Source organism: Phoca vitulina, unplaced genomic scaffold (assembly GCF_004348235.1).
Source record: "Phoca vitulina isolate PV1807 unplaced genomic scaffold, GSC_HSeal_1.0 scaffold10, whole genome shotgun sequence".
Taxonomy (NCBI): Eukaryota; Metazoa; Chordata; class Mammalia; order Carnivora; family Phocidae; genus Phoca; species Phoca vitulina.
This window is the reverse complement of record NW_022589713.1, coordinates 24014567-24034481: the sequence shown is the minus strand read 5'-3', so window position 1 is coordinate 24034481 and position 19915 is coordinate 24014567. Positions and strand designations below refer to the sequence as shown.

General features: G+C 35.2%; 1 protein-coding gene across 5 annotated transcripts in view; it reads left to right on the top strand.

Annotated features, from left to right (window-relative positions):
• The window catches only part of DNAJC13 (DnaJ heat shock protein family (Hsp40) member C13), a 122391-nt gene that overhangs the window by 14253 nt on the left and 88223 nt on the right, over nt 1–19915 (top strand). For 4 of the 5 annotated variants that reach the window (XR_004300090.1, XM_032408699.1, XM_032408702.1 and 1 more), the window contains exons 2-4: nt 5591–5671; nt 18553–18628; nt 19426–19575. Coding sequence is in view for 4 of the 5 variants with exons in the window: in XM_032408699.1 (XP_032264590.1) it covers nt 5604–5671; nt 18553–18628; nt 19426–19575 (294 nt within the window). In the remaining variant the exon portion in view is untranslated. Of the gene's footprint in view, nt 1–5590; nt 5672–18552; nt 18629–19425; nt 19576–19915 lie in introns of those variants that run through there. The other variant, XM_032408701.1, reaches the window with a different exon arrangement.

Genomic DNA, 19915 nt, shown 5'->3' with positions numbered 1-19915 from the left:
TTTATTTCTTTTGCCTTGTGTTGAGTATGGCAGTTTGTTTCATTGTTTGAAATTGTGTGAAGGTAATAATTGGAATAGTTCTTAATTAATCCAGGAATGTACTGTCAAATGATACATCTGTAATTACATGGTCAGAATGAATTTATTTTGAGTTCCTAAATTCGAGGGAAGGTTTTACTGCTTAGGTTAAATAGAGTGTAGAGTTAAGTAGATTGAGTCCACAGTCTGGCCCAACTCCTTACCAGCTGTGTGACCAGGGAGAAGTGATATAAATTCTCTAAGTTTTCTTGTCAATAAAATGGGAATCATCATATCTGTACCATGGTGGTGTTATGGAGACAAAATGAGGTAGATAGATAAATGCATAGTCAAGGCCTGGTCTAATCATTAACACGTGATGAATACTCAATGGACCTTGTTTTCAGGACATGTCTTAAATCTTTTTATTAGAGTCACCATGCCTCCCCAATTTCAGGGTAATCTTTACTGAGGGCTCAAAATAAAAAAGGGTTATCCTGATTTACATTATGAGGCTATGCAGACACTAGTAATACATAGCACTGAATTATCCCCTTATTTGGCTATGTAGGTGAGTATCTCCTCCCTCTCTTACCTCTCAAATATACCTGCCTATATATAACATGGCTGAAGGCAAGCTTTTCAGATAAAGGAGTACTTCTCTTCCAAAAAAAGCACTTCCATTATACTAGCCTTTTTTGGTGGTGGTTATTCAGGATTGGATGCACAATAGCAGTATCACTTGTTGCTTCCTAAAATATTAGAGATAATTGTCAGGTGTGCCGATTTTGGCCATAGGAACTTCTACTGATGTCTAGAGTGCTGAAGTACTTCTTTAATCTTATATTGTATTTTTCCGTCAACATGGTTATCTGCATCAGTATTTCTTCTATCAGGCCAGGTAATCAGTAGTTTACTTTAAAATTTTCTTAAATTTTATTTTATTGTGGTAAGAACACAACATGAGATCTGTCCTCTTAACAGATTTTTAAGTGTGCAGTACAGTATTGTTAACTATAGGCACCATGCTGTATAGCACATCTCTGGAACTTAATTATCTTGCACAGCCGAAACTTCATACCCATTGATTAGCAACTCCCCCTTTCCAGTGCACCCCAGTTCCTGGCAACCACCATTCTTCTCTCTGTTTCTATGAGTTTGACTATTTTAGATAACTCATATAATACTGCATGGAGTCATGCAATATTTGTCCTTCTGTGACTGACTTATTTAACTTAGCATCATGTCCCCCAAAGTTCACCCACGTTGCATATTGCAAGATTTACTTTTTCAAGGCTGAATAATACTCCATTGTATGTGTATGCCACATTTTTTTTATTCATTCATCCGTTGATGGACTTGAAGTTGTTTCCGCATCTTGGCTCTTATAGAAAATGCTGCAATCAACATGGGAGTGTTGGCTCTTCAAGATCCTAATTTCAGTTCTTTTGGATAAATACCTGGAAGTTTGATTGCTGGATCATATGGTAGTTCTATTTTTAATTTTTAGGAACTTCCATACTGTTTTCCATACTGCTTACACCATTTTACATTCCCACTAACAATACTCAGTTTCTCTACATCCTTGCCAAAACATGTTGTCTTTTGGGGTTTTCGTTTGTTTGTTTTGATAATAACCATTGTAATAGGTGTGAGGTAATACCTCATGCCCCCCCCTTTTTTTTTTTTTTTCAGATTTTACTTATTTATTATTTTTAGGCAATCTCCACACGCGGGGCTTAAACTCACAATCCCGAGATCAAGATTTGCATGCTCCATCGCCTGAGCCAGCCAGGCACCCCCTCTTGTTCTTTTGAGTTGCATTTCTCTGATAGTGACATTGAACATCTTTTCACATACCTGTTGGCCATTTATATATCTTCTAGTAGTTTAATTTTATATTAATGTGTGTGTTAGATCTTCTCTCCCTTTCTCCTTTTATCTATCCTAACCTAAGAACTCTCTGGAGTCTGGTGCTTTCATCACCACCAAGTTCCTAGGTCTTCGGAAAGTTGTAGAAAAGCCTTCTTGATGTAAACTTTTTTAAATTCCCCTCCTAAAAGATCTGTTTGGGTTACGTATTCCCCTAAATCAGTGATACCTATGAAGTCATCTTTAGGATTCCCCCCGGGTCATGCTCTAAGTTCTTTGGGGCTATCATTTTAAAGTCTCTATTATTTTTCCCTCACTTCCATTTTAAATTTAAAGTCCCTTAATGATACCAGTCACTCTTCACTCAAGTACATTTTTTGTCAGTTTTCTAAGATAGGCCTTGGTACAGAGTCTGTCATTCAGATATCTTAAGTTATGGACTAGCAATCCAAACTCCACTCTTCAGTATCGGCCATCACCTTTTCTGTCCTCCTTTCTTATTCCCTTATTCCAGTCTTCAGTCGTAGTATATAAGGGAAAGATAACATCTGTAGACCTGTATTTTTCACTATTTTGGCATATTTTCAGAGATCCTACCTAAGTTTCTTTTCAGCAGCATCATTTACTGCAAATGATTTAGAAGGCAGGAAAAATGTTTGCTGGTTTTAATAAGTCTTAGTTGGCTGCCTGTTTCATCTCAGATACACAATCCAGGAAAAAAACAAAATGCACCAACCGTCAGGACTATATTTAGCTGTCTCCATACATACCTAGTAGTAAGATGTCAGTTGACTGTAATTTCCTTTCTAAGATTTCCCTAACCTTGCTGTTACTTGTGGTTCTCTTATTCCTCAGAGCATGAGTTGATGCTTTTCCAGATGATTTGACAAAACCTTATTTATGAGTACTTGTTAGAACATGAAGTTTAAAGTGGACATCAGAATTTCCCGTGGGGTTGCTGCATTTCATTCATTCACTCAAATACTTACTGAGCACCTGTTTTGTGTCAGGAACTCTTGTAGGCTCTGGGTACACACACACACACACACACACACACACATGTTAATGAGCTTAATAGGCAGAAATGCTTCTCTCTGGATATGGTAGCAGGATTAGATGGATAAGAAATTGCACATTAGAAAGTGAAAGGTGCCATAGAGGAAAAATGAGCAGGAGTCAGAGGGAATTGAAGGTGTAGAATGAGGAGAGTGATTACAACTTATAACAGGATAGTTAGGGTAGGCCTCATTATAAAAGTGACATTTGAATACAGATTTGAAGGACATGTGAGCCATGTAGGTATCTAGGGGAAGAGTGTTCTACATAGAGTATAGAGGCCTTTGCCACTTTGCTAATACAAAAACAAGTAGTAAGAATGAAGAAAGCAATTTCAAAATAGCAGTGTCTTTTAAAAAATGTTTTTGCTGTGCAGGTATATATACTCAAGATAAATAAAAACATGTTCCTACAAATGTATATAGCAGCATGATTCATAATAGCAAGAAAGTAGAAACAACACAAATGTCCATTAACTGATAAATAAACAGAATGTGGTATATCTATACAATAGAAGGAAACTAATCCATGCCAGAGTGTGGATGAACTTTGATAATGTCATGCTAAGTGAAAGAAGGCAGTCACAGAGACCACATTATTTATGACTCATTTATATGAGATGTCTAAAATAGGCAAATCCATAGTGACAGAAAGTAGATAAGTGGTTGCCAGGTGCTGGGAGTGAGTGGGAATGAGGAGTGACTGCTAACAGGGTTTCTTTTTGGGGGCATAAAAATGTTCTAAAAACAACATTGGTTGTAGAACTCTGAATATACTAAAAACCCCTGAATTGTACACCTAAAAAGGGTGAATTCTATGGTGTGTGAATTGTATCTTAAAAAGCTGTTACAGAAGTGTTTTTTTTGAATGAAATTAGTTTTATTCAAGTTATTAAAAGAATGCTGAATAAAAAAAAATTAGACCAGTGTGAACCATAATATGTTTGGAACCATAATTCTAGCTATTTAGTGTGCATTAACACTTGGTATGTATCCAGTATTTTTAAAAGTACATTTCTAATTAAGGGCAGGGAGAGATGGTCAAGTCACACAAGAAGAAATAAATGACCATATTCATTTTAACTTTTATGCAGTATGAAGCAAATTATGTAGTATTTTCAAAATTTATCAGTCTTTTCCTTAGTAAATAGTTCCAATAATTTATCCTGTACAGTTAGCTAAATTTAAATTTTTTTCATGAAGTTAAGTGGGTTCTGGATTTCATACACTTCTGGGTTACAGTCAGTAGACTAATTTTAAAATATGACAACATGGTCCCTCTGCATGAAGCTGGTAGGAAGCTATTACCATGTGATCCATCACACAAGTTTAGAGTCCTGAACTGTTTGGTCTATGTACTCTTCAGCCAGAAGAGTTCACTCACCAAACGTTTTAGGTTTCTAAACACTTACTGTCAATTTCTGTACTTAGCTTGATGCTTGTGATTACACTATAAGTAGCATTGTTCTAGTATATTCATCTAATGGAATACCATATAGCCTTAAAAAATCACTTTTTAAAAGAATATTTAATTCCATAGAAGGTTCTGTAGAAGAAGGTTAAAATTGTGTGAAAATGGGCTTAAGCAGTACAATTGACAATCTCAATTTTGTTTTATTTTTATTTTATTTATTTATTTTTTAACCAGCCCTGAAAGAAACTATTTATGTATTTGACAGAGAGAGACACAGCAAGAGAGGGAACACAAGCAGGGGGAGTGGGAGAGGGAGAAGCAGGCTTCCCGCTAAGCAGGGAGTCCGATGTGGGGCTCGATCCCAGCACCCTGGGATCATGACCTGAGCCGAAGGCAGATGCCTAATGACTGAGCCACCCAGGCGCCCCTCTCAATTTTGTTTTAAAAAAGCCTATTCTAGGGGCACCTGGGTGGCTCAGTTGGTTAAGCATCTGCCTTCAGCTCAGGTCATGATCCCAGGGTCCTGGGATTGAGCCCCATGTCGGGCTCCCTGCTCAGCAGGGAGTCTGCTGCTCCCTCTGCCTCTCCCCCTGCTTGTGCTCTCTCTCAAATAAATAAATAAAATAAAATTAAATAAAAATTTAAAAAGCCTATTCTAAATAGAAGAAGGGAGGCTAGAATGATTATCTTTAGATGCTAGGATTTGCATTATGAGCATTTTAGATTTTTTACTGTGGACATGCATTACTTTTGTAATGAAAATATTGTTATTTTTAAGTTAAATTGTATTTACAGTGGGTCTCCTTAAAGTGACAGTGACAATAGAACAGCTGGCTCTTAGTAACTCAGAAACCTTTTGGAATTGATTTGATACTTGGCAAACATTTTTAGGTGCCTATATTGTGCAAGGGCATTGTTTGGTAATGTGAGATTTAAAGATTCATTTACATGAACATTTTTTATTAGATTCTTTACTCTTGGGATGTTGAGGGCAATTCTTGTCCTCAAGAAACCCAGTGTAGTGGAGGGGAGCAATCACAATATGGTGTGCTAAAGTATGTGAGAGAGACGTGAACAGACCAGTGCCTGTTCCTTAAAACCTGTGGTCTTGTAGAAGAATCTGTGCCTTAAAATCAGTACTACATGGCAAGCTCTGAAAGTATGGTATGGGAGATTCAGGAAAAACTCGAAGGATAACTGTACTAAATTCAGCCATATTTTTATCTTTTAGGTTTCAGCACAAAATGAACATAATTAGGGAGAACAAGGATTTGGCATGTTTCTACACAACAAAACATTCATGGAGGGGAAAGTAAGTATTTCTGTTGGTTTTATTTTTCTGTGCCTCTGTGAAGTATCATTTTAAACATAATTTTCAATATCTTGAGTAGTACCACACAGCTCACTTTTGCCATTTAGCCCTTCTCTTCTGAAAAGCATATGTGCATATTTTAAATGCAAATCCTACACTTGGAATAAATTATTGTTCTTTTTTTCTTTTGACATTTCTGGTTTTCTGTCTGTGTTAGGTAAGAGTTGGTAATAATTAAAAGTAACAAAAGGAAAACAGACCATCTGTCTACCTTCTTCGATGTTGTCAGTTAATGATCGGATTATGTAGTAGTGGCAGAGTATTAATTCCATAGCTTTATTGCCCAGAGACTAACCTGTGTGTGATGGCTACATTTTTGTGTCGATTTGCCTGTCAGAGAAATATGCTAATAGTGTTTTTATAATCTTTCTTTAGTCCTATAATGAATTTAAAAAAATTGGGTTTGCTCTGATTTTTTCCTTGGGAGAGGAAGTGACATTTTTTAGTAGGCTGCCTGGTCAGACCAAGATGTTGATGCTTCTGTTTCCTTTTTGTAAAACCGGTGATAATTCCTACCCCTCAGATTGCTGTGAGGACTAAATGAAGTGACATGGAGCATGTGAAGGTTTTAAAATCATGCCTTAAATACATTGAGTATTCAGTGGATGGCACCTGTTGATCATTACCAAAAAAAAGTTTCCTGTCTAATCCTTTTAAGTAGTAATAAGTAAAATGAGTGTCCCACACTTCGACAAATAGGTGACCACATTATTCCAAATCAGGCCTCAGATAAACCATGCCACATACACAAAGCCAGTAACTTTGGATCTTTTTCTGAACTTTTCATCTTTTAGGTAATAGTGTAGTAACTTCTTAGAATGGTGCAACATCTGAATTCTGTAGTGTTTCTGGTTTGTGTTAGCAAACTGACTATAATTTTGAAAGATAGAGTGTACGAGCTCCTAAATTAGGGAGCATAACTGTTATAGTTGTAGAATATTTCTCTTGAAATTTTTTCTTCATTTAATTTCATTGAGCAAAGTTAGAAAATTAACATACCCAGGGTAGTGTGAGTCTCTTTAGTTCTTTGAATCAGCCTTAAAAAAGATTGTGTATTGAAATTATTTTTATTTTTTCCTCAAGTGGTAGGTTGCTCTGATCATCATACTCTAACTTCTATTTTTAATACAAGTATAGCATAGTGAAACAATAATTCTAAAGAATAAGCTTACTGAACACTTTGTTTTGTGAGCTTGTCAGTAATTGTGATATCTGGAGAAGTTTTTTTTTGATGTTCTAGGAAAGTTGTGACTAAGACTTAAGACAATCCTCTTTCTTTACCTTCTGTAGTAATTTGGAGCAGAACTGTTTATTTGCTCTCAGTACAATTCCTTGCCTCCATCATTGACACCTTGAAACTTTTTTGTTTTGTTTTATAACATCTTTATTAAGATAAAATTTTCATAACATAAAATTCACCTTTTTAAAGTGTACCATTAGTGGTTTTTAATATATTCAATAGAGTAGTGGACACTAACCATTTTTGGAGCCCTTTCATCACCTTCCCCAAAATCTTCTCTAATAATATTAGCAATTACTTCCCTTTTTTCCTATCTTCTCAGCATCTGGCAGCCACTAATCTACTTTCTGTCACAAGATTAGCTTTTTTTTTAGATTTGTTTATTTTGAGCGAGGTAGCGCGCGTGCACACGAACACAGAGGGAGGAGCAATCTTTTTTTTTTTTTTTTTAAAGATTTTATTTATTTATTTGAGAGAGAGAATGAGAGAGAGAGCACATGAGAGGGGGAGGGTCAGAGGGAGAAGCAGACTCCCTGCTGAGCAGGGAGCCCGATGCGGGACTTGATCCTGGGACTCCAGGACCATGACCTGAGCCGAAGGCAGTGGCTTAACCAACTGAGCCACCCAGGCGCCCGAGGGAGGAGCAATCTTAAGCAAAGAGAATCTTAAACAGACTCTGCTGAGTGCAGAGTCCAACATGGGGCTCCATCCCAATGACCCTGAGATCATGACCTGAGCCAAAACAGAGTCAGATGCATGATTGTCTTCTTTCACTTAGCATAACGTTTTCAAGGTTCATCCTATTGTAGCTTGTGCATTTCATGTCTTTTTAATGCCAAGTAATATTCTGTTGTATGAATTTACCACATTTTGTTTATCCACTCATCAGCTGATGGACCGTTGTTGGTATTGTTTGATTGGTAATACTGATTGGTATTGTTTCCACTTTTTTACTATTATGAATAATGCTGCTGTAAATGTCTATGTGTAACCTTATGGGTGAATGTGTATTTCCAGTTCTCTTGAGTACATATCTAGGAGTGGAATTGATGTTGTATGGAGTTATATAGAGTTACATGGTTAACATTTTGAGGAATAGCCAAGCTTTTCCAAGTGGCTAAAGCATTTTGCAATCCTACTATCAGGGTATAAGGAATCCACTTTCTCCACATCCTTACCAACACTTGTCATTGTCTCTTCTCTTATTTTAGCTACCCTAATGGATGTAAAGTGGTATCTCTGTCATTTTATTTTTATTATTTTTTTAAAGATTTATTTATCTCTTTTGAGAGAGAGTGGGCACATATGTGCACAAGTGGAGGGAGGGACAGAAGGAGAGCATCTTCAAGCAGACTCCCTGCTGAGTGCAGAGCCTGAGGCGGGGCTCAGCGCACAACCCCATGAGATCATGAGCTGAGCTGAAACTAACAGTCAGATGCTTAACTGACTGAGCCACCCAGGCACCCCTTGTTGTGGTTTTAATTTGCATTTCCCTGATGACTAAGATGTTGAATATCTTTTTGTGTGTTTGTTGGCCATTTGTATATTTTTCACAAAATGTCTATTCAAATAATTTATCCATTTTTTATTTGGGTTATTTGTCCTTTTATTGTTGTTGTAGGAGTTCATTATATATTCTGAATATAAGTTGCTTATCAGATACATGATTTGCAGATATTTTCTGCTATTTTGTGGGTTGTCTTTTCACTTTCTTGATGGTTATCTCCTGAAGCACAAGATTTTTGATTTTGATGAAATCCAGTTTGTTTTTCTTTTGTGATTTGTGGTTTTGGTGTCATATCTAAGAAGCCATTACCTAATCCAAGGTCTCAAAGATTTACTCCTATATTTTAAGAATTTTATAGCTTCGATTTTGGGTTAATTTTTATTGTAGTGTGAAATAGGGATGGAACTTCATTCTTTTTGCATGCGGATATCCAGTTGTCCCAGCATCATTTGTTGAAAAGATGATTCTTTCGCCGTTGAATTGTTTTGGCACTCTTGTCAAAAATAGTAGGCCATAAATGTAAAGGTTTATTTCTGAACTGCCAATTTTGTCCCATTGATCTATATACCTGACCTTATGCCAGAGCTGTACTGTCTTGATTACTGTAGCTTTGTACTGTTTTAAAACTAGGAAGTTTGAGGTTCCAACTTTGTTCGTTTTCAAGATTGGGCTATTCTGGGTCTCTTGCATTTCCGTATGAATTTTAGAGTCAGGTAGTCAATTTTACAAAAAAGGCTGCTGGGATTTTGATAGGGAATTTATTAAATGTGTGGATCAAATGGAGTATTGCCACCATAACAATATTGAGACTTGATCCATGAAAGTGGGATGTCTTTCCATTTATTTACATCTTTTAAATTTTCTTTCAACAGTATTTTGTTTTTAATGTACACACCTTGAAGCTTTTACCTTCTTGAAAGATCTTGCATTTCCAGAGTGTGATAGTTATTTCATTAATCATGTAAATTATTATGTGGCACTCAAATTTTTATTATACTTACCTATTTTATGTGGCCAATTCTAATCTAACTTTAAAGCATTCCTCATCGGTCTTAATGCAAAAAAACAAATGGCTAACATTAAAAATTCTGTATTGTTTCAGAGTTGTTAATTGAATCCTTTCTCTAGAAATAAGTCTATTTACAACAAATTCTACATGTGATTTTGGGGATTTAGGGCCTCAGTTTTAAGTGACTTCATGCCTATATACATACTGCTAACCCAGGCCCAACATTCAGAAAAATGACATTGATAGTGGCAGCAAAGATGAGTAAATATTTTTCTTTCTATGTATTTCTAAGTTAAAAATATATGTCTAAATTAAACATGTCTATATATTTAGATATGTTCTAAATTAAAAATAACCTCTTTTACATATTTCTGTTGAGGATATTCATGTGACCTATTTCATATTACCTTTGTAATAGTTTTCATGTGTCTCATTTTGCAGCCACTACTCCATACTCTTAATGATTCAGGTCTATTCACGGTTAGTGTAGTTTCCTTAGCTGGCAAAGTAGCCTTTTCTCCTATGCTTGTCATTTTCCCGCTTGCAAAGTACATAACTATATGTTTGCTCGGAAGGAACAGGAAGGGGGAATAGATTTCAGGAGTAAAAAGCACTTTTCTTTCATGGAAGAGCAAAGTTTCCTTTTTGGCCTAAGCAAGCCATTTCTAATAGGAAGGAGAATGCATATATTTCAGTTAAAGCAGAAGTGCAGATTCACTTTGGGAAACTTTAGGGTGATTTTCAAAATGTAGGTTTTTAGTTTTTTCTGGGTGGAAATTACAAATAAAATCTACCTGTGGATCACTTTGGTATTTGCATACATTAATTGTAGCAAATACTCTGAATTTAAGAGTAGCACTTTAGTGTCTGCACTAGATTTTAATACGTTGGGATGGATATATGGTAATCAGTCTGTGGAATTAAATGGCAGATGCTTATGACATTCATATACAGTCTGTGTAGTGACTAGATACAGGAAATTGAGAGGAAAGTCAACTGAAAGTGAAGCTGGCAAATTTCTGATACCTTTCTTATGTGTAGAAATAGAATCCTGCAAAAGAAGAGATACTCCTCTCTTTAGCCATCTGGAATTTACAAATGTCACCAACTCTGATAATCCTAGAAATCCTGAGGGTTTTTTCCCTTGCTTTATTGATCTAGCTCTTGCCCCTGCCAGCCTCTGAACCTCAGATGAGTGCATATTGAACTGTTTTTGTGTTTTCTTTATATAATTCTTTGTGCTTATTATCAGGCAATCTGGGATTTGAACATTTTTCATCCAGAAGTGCAAATAATAATGCATTTGCTTTTTAGGAATTTTGTATTTACACACAGTGTTGTATTAAAAGCAAGCTCCAGGAGCAAAAATAGTCTTTTCATCTGGACATGCACATGCAAAAAAAAAAAAAAAAAAGAATCTAGGCACAGACTTTACACTTTTCACAAAAGTTAACTCAAAATGGGTCACTGACCTAAACGTGAAACACAGAAGTCTTAAAGATAACATGGGAGGGCGCCTGGGTGGCTCAGTTGGTTAAGCGACTGCCTTCGGCTCAGGTCATGATCCTGGAGTCCCAGGATCGAGTCCCACATCGGGCTCCCTGCTCAGCAGGGAGTCTGCTTCTCCCTCTGACCCTCCTCCCTCTCGTGCTGTCTCTCATTCTCTCTCTCTCAAATAAATAAATAAAATCTTAAAAAAAAAAAAAAAAAGAAAAAAGATAACATGGGAGAAAACCTAGATGACTCTTGGGTTTGGTGATGACTTTTTATATACAACACCAAAGATGTGACCCATGAAAAAATGAATTGATCGGCTGGACTTCATTAAAATTAAAAATTTCTCTGCAAAAGACACTGTCAAGAGACTGTAAAAACAAGCTGGGAGAAAATATTTGTAAAAGACATTTGATGAAGGACTATTGAAAGTATACAAAGAACCCTTAAAACTCAACAATAAGAAAACCAACAACCCAATTAAAAAATGAGCCGAAGACTTTAACAGAGATCTCATCAAAGTAGAAGTACAGATGACAAACATATGAAAAGATGCTTCACATCATCAGTCATCAGGGAAATGCAAATGTCGGGATACTACTCACATTTATTGGATTGGCCAAAATCCAGAACACTGACAGCGCCAAATGCTGACAAGGATGTGGAGCAAAGGGAACTCTCATCCGTTGCTGGTGGGAATGCAAAATGGTATAGCCACTTTGGAAGACCGTTTGGTGGTTTCTTACAAAACTCAACATCCTCTTACCATATGATCCAGCAATCACACTCCATAGTATTTACCCAAAAGAGTTGAAAATTACATCCACACAAAAACCTGCACACACATGTTTATAGCACCTTTATTTATAATCACCAAAACTTGGAAACAACCAGGATGTCCGTCAGTAAGTGAATGGACAGATAAACTGTAGTACATGCAGATGATGAGTATTACTCAGTGCCAAAATGAAATCAACCATCAAGCTAGGAAAGACATGAAAGAAACTTAAATGCATATTACTGACAGAAGCCAGTCTGAAAAGGTTGCATATTGTATAATTCCAACTACATGACATTGCAGAATAGGCAGAACTTTGGAGACAGTAAAAAGATGAGTAGCTGCCAAGGTTTAAGGAGGAGGGAGGGATGAAAGGTGGAGCACAAAGGATTTTTAGGGCAGTGAAACTTACTCTGTATGATACTGTAATGGTGGATACATGCCTTTATACATTTGTCCAGACCCATAGAATGTACAACACCAGAAGTGAACCCTAATGTAAACTGGACTTGGGTTGAAAATGATGTGTCAGTATAGGTTCAGCAATTAAACAAATGTATGTACCACTGTGGTGGGTGGAGTATTTGATAATAAGGGAGGCTGTGCATGGGTGGGGACAGGAAGTATTTGGGAAGTCTCTGTACCTTTGGCATAATCTTGCTGTGAACCTAAAACTGCTCTAAAAATTAAAAATATTTTTAAAAACAGCTCTATTTGAGCTGGGAAAAATACGGACCTTGCATCATGAAATTTAAGCCCTTCCATTTCATGGGATGTGCTTTAGTTCCCCTGAAAGAAACGGGACATTTTCTTACTGAGTTATTGGGATAGATAATTGCAGAGAGAGTATGTGCTATACATTCCTTCTTCCTCTTTTCTGAGGAGTACAACTTCTGATGTGAGTCATCTCAGGTGAAACTCATCTTTCAAGTGGAGTTTGACCAGAATCAGAGTATCCTGCTATCATAGGCATAGGAATGATCACTTTGCCCGTTATTTTGTTCTATGTGTTAGGTATGGAATTAGCAATTATGGTTACTGGAAGCATAATGGTACTAATTATAATTAATTCAGTTACTCTACTGGAGTTTTGAACCCCTCCCCCCGTTACTCAGCAGACTAATAGCAATAAGAATAGCTAACATTTATTGATTATAAATAGCAAGTGACAAATACTTTACATGGATTATTTCTTTTAATCCTCAGATTATGAAATAGATATATATACTATCCACATCTTTCAGTTGGAGAAACTGAAGCTTAGAGAGGTTAAGCAAATTATCAGAGGATACATAGAAAGTGAATAGTCCAGATAGTCTTCGAACCCAGGTAGTGACTCCAGAGCTGGTGGGCTAAACTAGTAAGCTGTAGTGCCTCCTTCAGCATTGCTTACCATTGATCCCTAACTCTGAGAAATCTTGTACTGCAGTCATCCTTAGTTTCATTATTTGGTGGACTAAAATTCTAATTCAAGTAACTGGATTGTGAAGCTTTTAATAGTAAACAGAAAAACCCTAGGTTCTATGAGAATCCTAACAGCTTCTTAGAAATTGGTAGCCAAAACTTATTTTAAAATGATCGAAGGAGGAACTAGGGTGTTCAGCTTAGGAAAGAGGATTCAAAGTGAAAATCTGGTTGGCAGAAAAATTATTATATCCTATGAGAAGCTGAAAGACAGAACTTGAACCAGCAGGTGAAATTTGTGGGTAAGAATATAATTCTAAGGAACAATGGTTAGTATCTGCAGTACTGGAAAAAAAAAAAAAAAAAGAATTACTCTTAAGGAAAGTTAGTTAGTTCCCTTGCACCAGTAATGAAAATTAAAACTAGCCACCTTTGCCCAGGGTACTATAAAGGTTCAAACTATATGTTATGGGGACTAGGCTAGGTAACATAAAAGCTTGTCTTCCAACTCTGATTAGATCTTTTTGGCTTATTTGAGGCCCACTGCATAGACTTATCTACTGAAAGGATTGAGGTTCTTAACTTTAAGTCTACAGCCATGCCACCCTAAATGTGCCTGATCTCATCTGATCTCGGGACCTAAGCAGGGTTGAGCCTGGTTAGTACTTGGATGGGAGGTTCTTAACTTTAAAAGTAATACACAAAGGTTTTATGACCTCAAGAAATTTGAGAACCATTATTTTATAGTAAACATAAGCTTTTTCTGTACTTTACATAAAGAAAGTAATGTTGAATTTTCTCTGTTTTGAGAGAGTTGCGAGAGAGAGAGGGAGGTGGGGGGGAGAGGGAGAGAGAGAATCTTAAGCAGACTCAACACCCAGTGTGGAGTCTGATTCGGGCTAGATTTCACAACCCTGAGATCATGACCCGAGCTGATATCAAGAGTCTGGCCACCCAGGTGCCCCTCCCAACATTTTATTTATTATTAACTAATTCAGACATCTGAAATGAACTTTAGAGTAGTTAAGAGATATGATACTTGTCAGTCATCGTTTGAAAGTTAATTCCAGACTTGAATACTCTTAACTAGCATGTATTAATTAGACATGTACAATAGTGTCAATAGATGCTCCAAAAATACCACCATCACAATATTCTTCTGCACAAAATTTCATTACCATTCAACTCTCAAAATAGAGAACATTCAACATTACTTTCTTTTCAAGCCCTGCACTGGTCATGCTGGGTGTGGAGCCTACTTTAAAAAAAAAAAAAAGTATGGCATAACATATTTTTATCTGCAGGAATTAGAATAATACAGGAGTGTTCATTTTAATGTAAGTTAATGTAAGTTTGTTAAAAAATCTGAACATCACCTGTCATATTCAAAACAAGATTACATCCCCAGCTTTTGTTTCAGATGATCTTTCTTATCTCTGTCAGCAATATCATTAGCACCTTTTTACTTGTTCTTATCTTTACCAATTGTTATGGGAGTAAAATGCCCCATTAGAAAAGGTGACCCAAATATGTTTTTTTATTTAAATAGCTTTAGTTTCCTGATTCTAAATAACATTAGAGTTCATGGGTAATGTAAATTATATTATTTATTAAGCTGTCATATTAGAATAAATCTGTGAGTTATGAAAACTTGATGGAAGAAAATCCCTTATTCCCTATAGGCATTTAATGATTTGTGTGACTTTAGTTCCTGAGTAAAATGGAAAAAAGTGCAATAAGTAAAGTCAATAATGATTATTAATTTCTCAGTTGGGGGAAAAGGTGTTTGCCTTTACATTTCTTCATATTATATAGATGGCATCATCTGTCATAAGTTTCTCATACATTTTGTTTACTTTAGTCTTTGTTCCTTTTGTTACTTGGTTTTAATATAGCTATATTTTATAAGAACTTTTAGTATGATAATTTTAAGGAATTAGCCAGCAAATTTATCTCAAACCCATAAGAACAGCAAATTATAATTTATAAATGGCATTTTCTCTTTGCAGATAGCAAATAAAATGGGAGTATTTCATAAAAATAAGACCTTAGTCATTTCCTGATGTTACACTGGTTAAGATTGAAAAACTAGTGTGAAATTAGTTGCTATCTGACATATATTCTGTTTTAAAAACAAGAGTAAATGAGCAGATCATAGATTTGAATGCATGTTGATGTATGATTGGATAGATTGACCTATTTAGCTATTTGACAAACACTGAGCATGTGCTGTATGCAGTGCTGGGTCCTGTGTGAGGAGTTAGAATTTCAAGATAATGAAGACATGGTACCCCCTTGAACTTAGGGAATCTTTGTTCTTTATGACTTAGGACACCAGTGACTTAGTAAAAGATACAAAAAAAATGTTAACTTTGCAAGTGTTGTGACTAACATACCATACATGTGGGATCATTTAGATTTTAATCTCTAAATCTGGTATCTAAGGAGGTTTTACAGGTAATCTTTGAAGGTTTAGGGCTGCTTGTAAAGGTGTAAATTTTTAATGACCTAGAAGTATTTGTTCTATACTTAAAGAAAGTGCAGCGGCCATTCTAGAGGACAGAGGTAAGGGGAGCTCTCATGCAAGGGGGAGAGAGGAGAATAGAAGAGAATTCTCTTAAGAATTTCATTATAGCTTTCTTCTTAGGGAGGCTGTAGAGCCCAGTATTTTGTCTGAGAGATAGGTCTGAGTTTACTAGTCTTGACGACAGTATTTTGGGCCTAATGGGCACTTAACTTCAGGATCCTTTTGCTGAAGGATCTAGAATGTGCTCTCTCCAGTTATGGTAGTCACTAACCAGCTGTGACTTTAAATTTAAAGTAATTAAATATAAATAAAATTTAAAATTCACTTGCATTAGCCACATTTCAAGTGCTCAGTAGCTACATGTGGCTCATGGCTACCTCATTAGACAGTGTAGATAGAGAACGTTTCCATCTTTTCAGAAAGTTCTTTTGCACAGCACTGATCTAGACAACAAAGTTACATGAGAAAGATGTTAGAAGGTCTTTAGTTGTGTGGAGGAAATTAGTTTAGAATTGAAAAGAATATCTTATTAGCTGAGATCTTTTAAGACTTTGAATGTGACATTAGTTGACATTGGAAACATTTCAGGCATTTAATTCTTCTACTTTTGCTCCCAGAGTAAAATAAACAAATTCTGTAGTTTCATTTCAGGATTATAAAAATTGGCATGTTTGACTCTCCAGATGATTCTGAAAGTTAGAATTTGTGATTTTTGATTTCATTGTGCAGTCTTCAACAAGATCTTATTTGTCCCTGTTAATTGATAAAGCCTCTGAAGTTCTGAGACTTTTTAGCTGTTTAGGTTAATCCTCATGTACTTCACCAATCTCTCAACCCTCACCTGGCTTTAGAAAGCAGCAAATGAATGTTTTTATGTTAAAAGAAGGTAGTTTCATTCTTTTGATCATTTCCCACTCCATTTTAGACATGTGAAAAAAATATTTGTAATATGGCAGTACTTTTTTAATGACTATATGGTAAAGATTAATAAAATCTGTCATTTTTTTTCCCAAATGGAGATAACTTCATCGTTTTTATTATGTAATACACTAATTAGAAAAAAATGGAAATAGAAAAATTAAATTGTGAAAGATCTCTCTTGATCTCAGTGGAAATCCTTCTAGTATGTTACCCTCAAGTCTGATAATGGCTATTTGTTTAAGGCATGTATGTCTTTTTAGTATTAGTAGTTTAAAGCAGAAAAACATGATTTCCGTAGATATCAAAAAGGCATTTGATTGTATTTAACATCCAGTTTTGGTAATTTAAAAATCTCTTAACTAAAATACAAATAGATACTTCATTAAATATGACCAATTATATTAATAGATTTTTCTAATATTGAACTCTGTTTTCCTAAAATGAACCTTCTTTGGTCATGGTGTACTACTATTTTCATAAGCTACTTGATTCTTTTTTTTTTTTTTTTTTAAGATTTCATTTATGTGACAGAGAGAGTACAGTCAGGGGGAGCGGCAGGCAGAGGGAGCAGCAGACATCCCACTGAGTAAGGAACCTGATGTGGGGCTTGATTCCAGGACCCTGGGATCATGACCTGAGCTGAAGGCAGAGCTTAACCGACTGAGCCACCCAGGCGCCCCGAGCTACTTGATTCTTATTGCTAATATTTATTTAAAAAAATAGATTGTGTATCTTTTTTTTAAAATTTTTTTATTGTTATGTTAATCCCCATACTTTACATCATTAGTTTTAGATATAGTGTTCATGATTCATTGTTTGTGCATGACACCCAGTGCTCCATGCAGAACGTGCCCTCCTTAATACCCATCACCAGGCTAACGCATCCCTCCACCCCCCTCCCCTCTAGAACCCTCAGTTTGTTTTTCAGAGTCCATCGTCTCTCATGGTTCGTCGATTGTGTATCTTTTTTTCTTTTTGTGTTGTCTTACCAGATTTTGGTTATCACTAAAAGAATTGAGGAACTGTCCTTAGTCTGTTTCTTGGAACAAATTAAGAAGCTTGGGACTTACCTGTTCCTTTAAGGTTCATCTTCTTGTTTGAGCCGTGGTGCTTCTGTAGGTTGTAATTCTTTGCAGCTTTCTTAAATTCTTCTATATAGGGATTGATTTATTTGTAACTTCAAATTTATCTGCGTAGAGTTACATCATTATTTCTTCTGTATCTATGATTATAAATTCTTATATATCCTTAATTTTGTTTTTGTGTTTTCTTAGACTAGCTGATGTTTTATGTATTTTATTTTTAAAGAACTAATTCTTTATTTTTAAGTTTTCCTGATTCAGGTTCTATTTTTATCATTATGAATTCCTCTCCTAAAGGATTATTGATATCCAAGTGATTTTTCTCCTTAGATATGAAGTGAAGTGAGAAGTGAAACTTGCCTGTTGTGGTGTAGGCTTCCTACTTCTATAAAATTGCAACACTTAAATGTAATAGGTACTTACTTAAGTAGAAATTATTAAGATTCCAGAATATTGCTGTGACTGACCAGTTGCAGGCCATAGCTTTTACTTTCTTTGCATCATGGTTTTGTTGAAAACATATTTTTAAAGAATTAGTGTGTAGTGTCGTTGTTTTTAATAAAATTTTCCCATTTAGAATCTTGGCATCCTCAGGCAGTATTTTAACTTCATGTATACTAACAACTCAAGCTTGCATAGGTCCTACTTCTCTACTTACGGATCGCTAGTTCACAGTAAAGTGAGTGGTGGTGGGTAGGTTTTAATAACACTTTAGAATATAAAACTAAACTATATTTAGTTAGCATTAATCAACTGATACATTTCTATTTGTTCAAATATTCCTTTTGTGTTAATATCATATATTTTATTATAAAATGTTTCTTTAAGACTAAATTTAAGTACTTGTCTTTCTTTGTAGGTATAAGCGTGTCTTTTCAGTTGGAACCCATGCGATTACTACATATAATCCCAATACCTTAGAAGTAACAAATCAGGTAATCATGTTAGAAGCTGTTAGGCATTTTTTGAACTCCATTTGAATTTTAAAAGCCAGGTAATGACCCATGATTTCCTTGGCCTGAAATCAGTATTTTAGGTAGAAAAGTCAACTTTGAAAGAGATCGATACGCTTATAGAATACTTCATGCCGAGTACCAAAAATAAGTAAATAAAAGAGGGTGGTGACAAATGTTTTTTTCTAGGCTCTAAGTATAATAACTTTTCGATATATTGCTTTTGATTTAGCCATCTCTTTTATGTAAATTGGTGCATTAGTTCTTTATAATTTTAAAGACTATAGGAACTGCAATAAAGGCATACATAAATTAAGTCACAGTGCAGTGGTTGGAAAATACTTGTCATAGAAGTAGGAATACTGTTTATAAAGGCAAAACCAACTTGAATATGGATAAGTAAACAAAATTAAATATTTTCAAGCTTATTTTTAATTCTAAATTAGGCATGTTTTACAGATTCCTTTTTGTCTGTTTTAACAGATCTGTAGGTAATTATAAAATTTTATTCCTCGCTTCTTTTCACTTTTATGTATTTTAATTGCTTTGGATTAGTCATTAATCATTAAAATTGGAATACAGGTGGGATTTTTATTGTTGTCTCTGATAACTGAAAACCTTTAAAAGAATTTGTTACAGAATTACTATAAGATATAACATCTTCTAGGCCTCTGTATTATTTTGTAAGATTTTTCTCATTTAATCCGTGATTGTGAAATTAAAGTAGTAAAAATAGTATTTAATACAGCATCAGTTGGAAGAATTTTTCTTTTTGTTAGTGGCCTTATGGAGACATTTGCAGCATCAGTCCCGTTGGAAAAGGACAAGGAACAGAATTCAACCTCACATTTCGTAAAGGCAGTGGGAAAAAGTCAGAAACTTTAAAATTTTCTACAGAGCACAGAACAGAACTTCTTACAGAAGCATTGGTAAGAACAGTTACATGTTAATAAGCTAAATTTCTCTCTCTCTTTTTTTTTAAATGAAACAGTTACATTAAAGTACAGATGTTAATGTTCTGAGCTTTTTTTCCCACACTGCTTATTTTTTCTTATTGACTGTTAACTTGATTCTGTGAAACTTTCACTTTCTCTAACTGAAAAATCTATTTAATTAGCGTTTAGACTTTTTAAGCGCATATACAGAGCAGAGCAGTTGTATGTTTAATCTATCTTGTTTTTCAGTGAAGTTCCACACATTTTTTATTGAACAATCTTAAACTATAACATCAATAATATTTAATATCAAGGTTATCAAGTTGAGATTTTA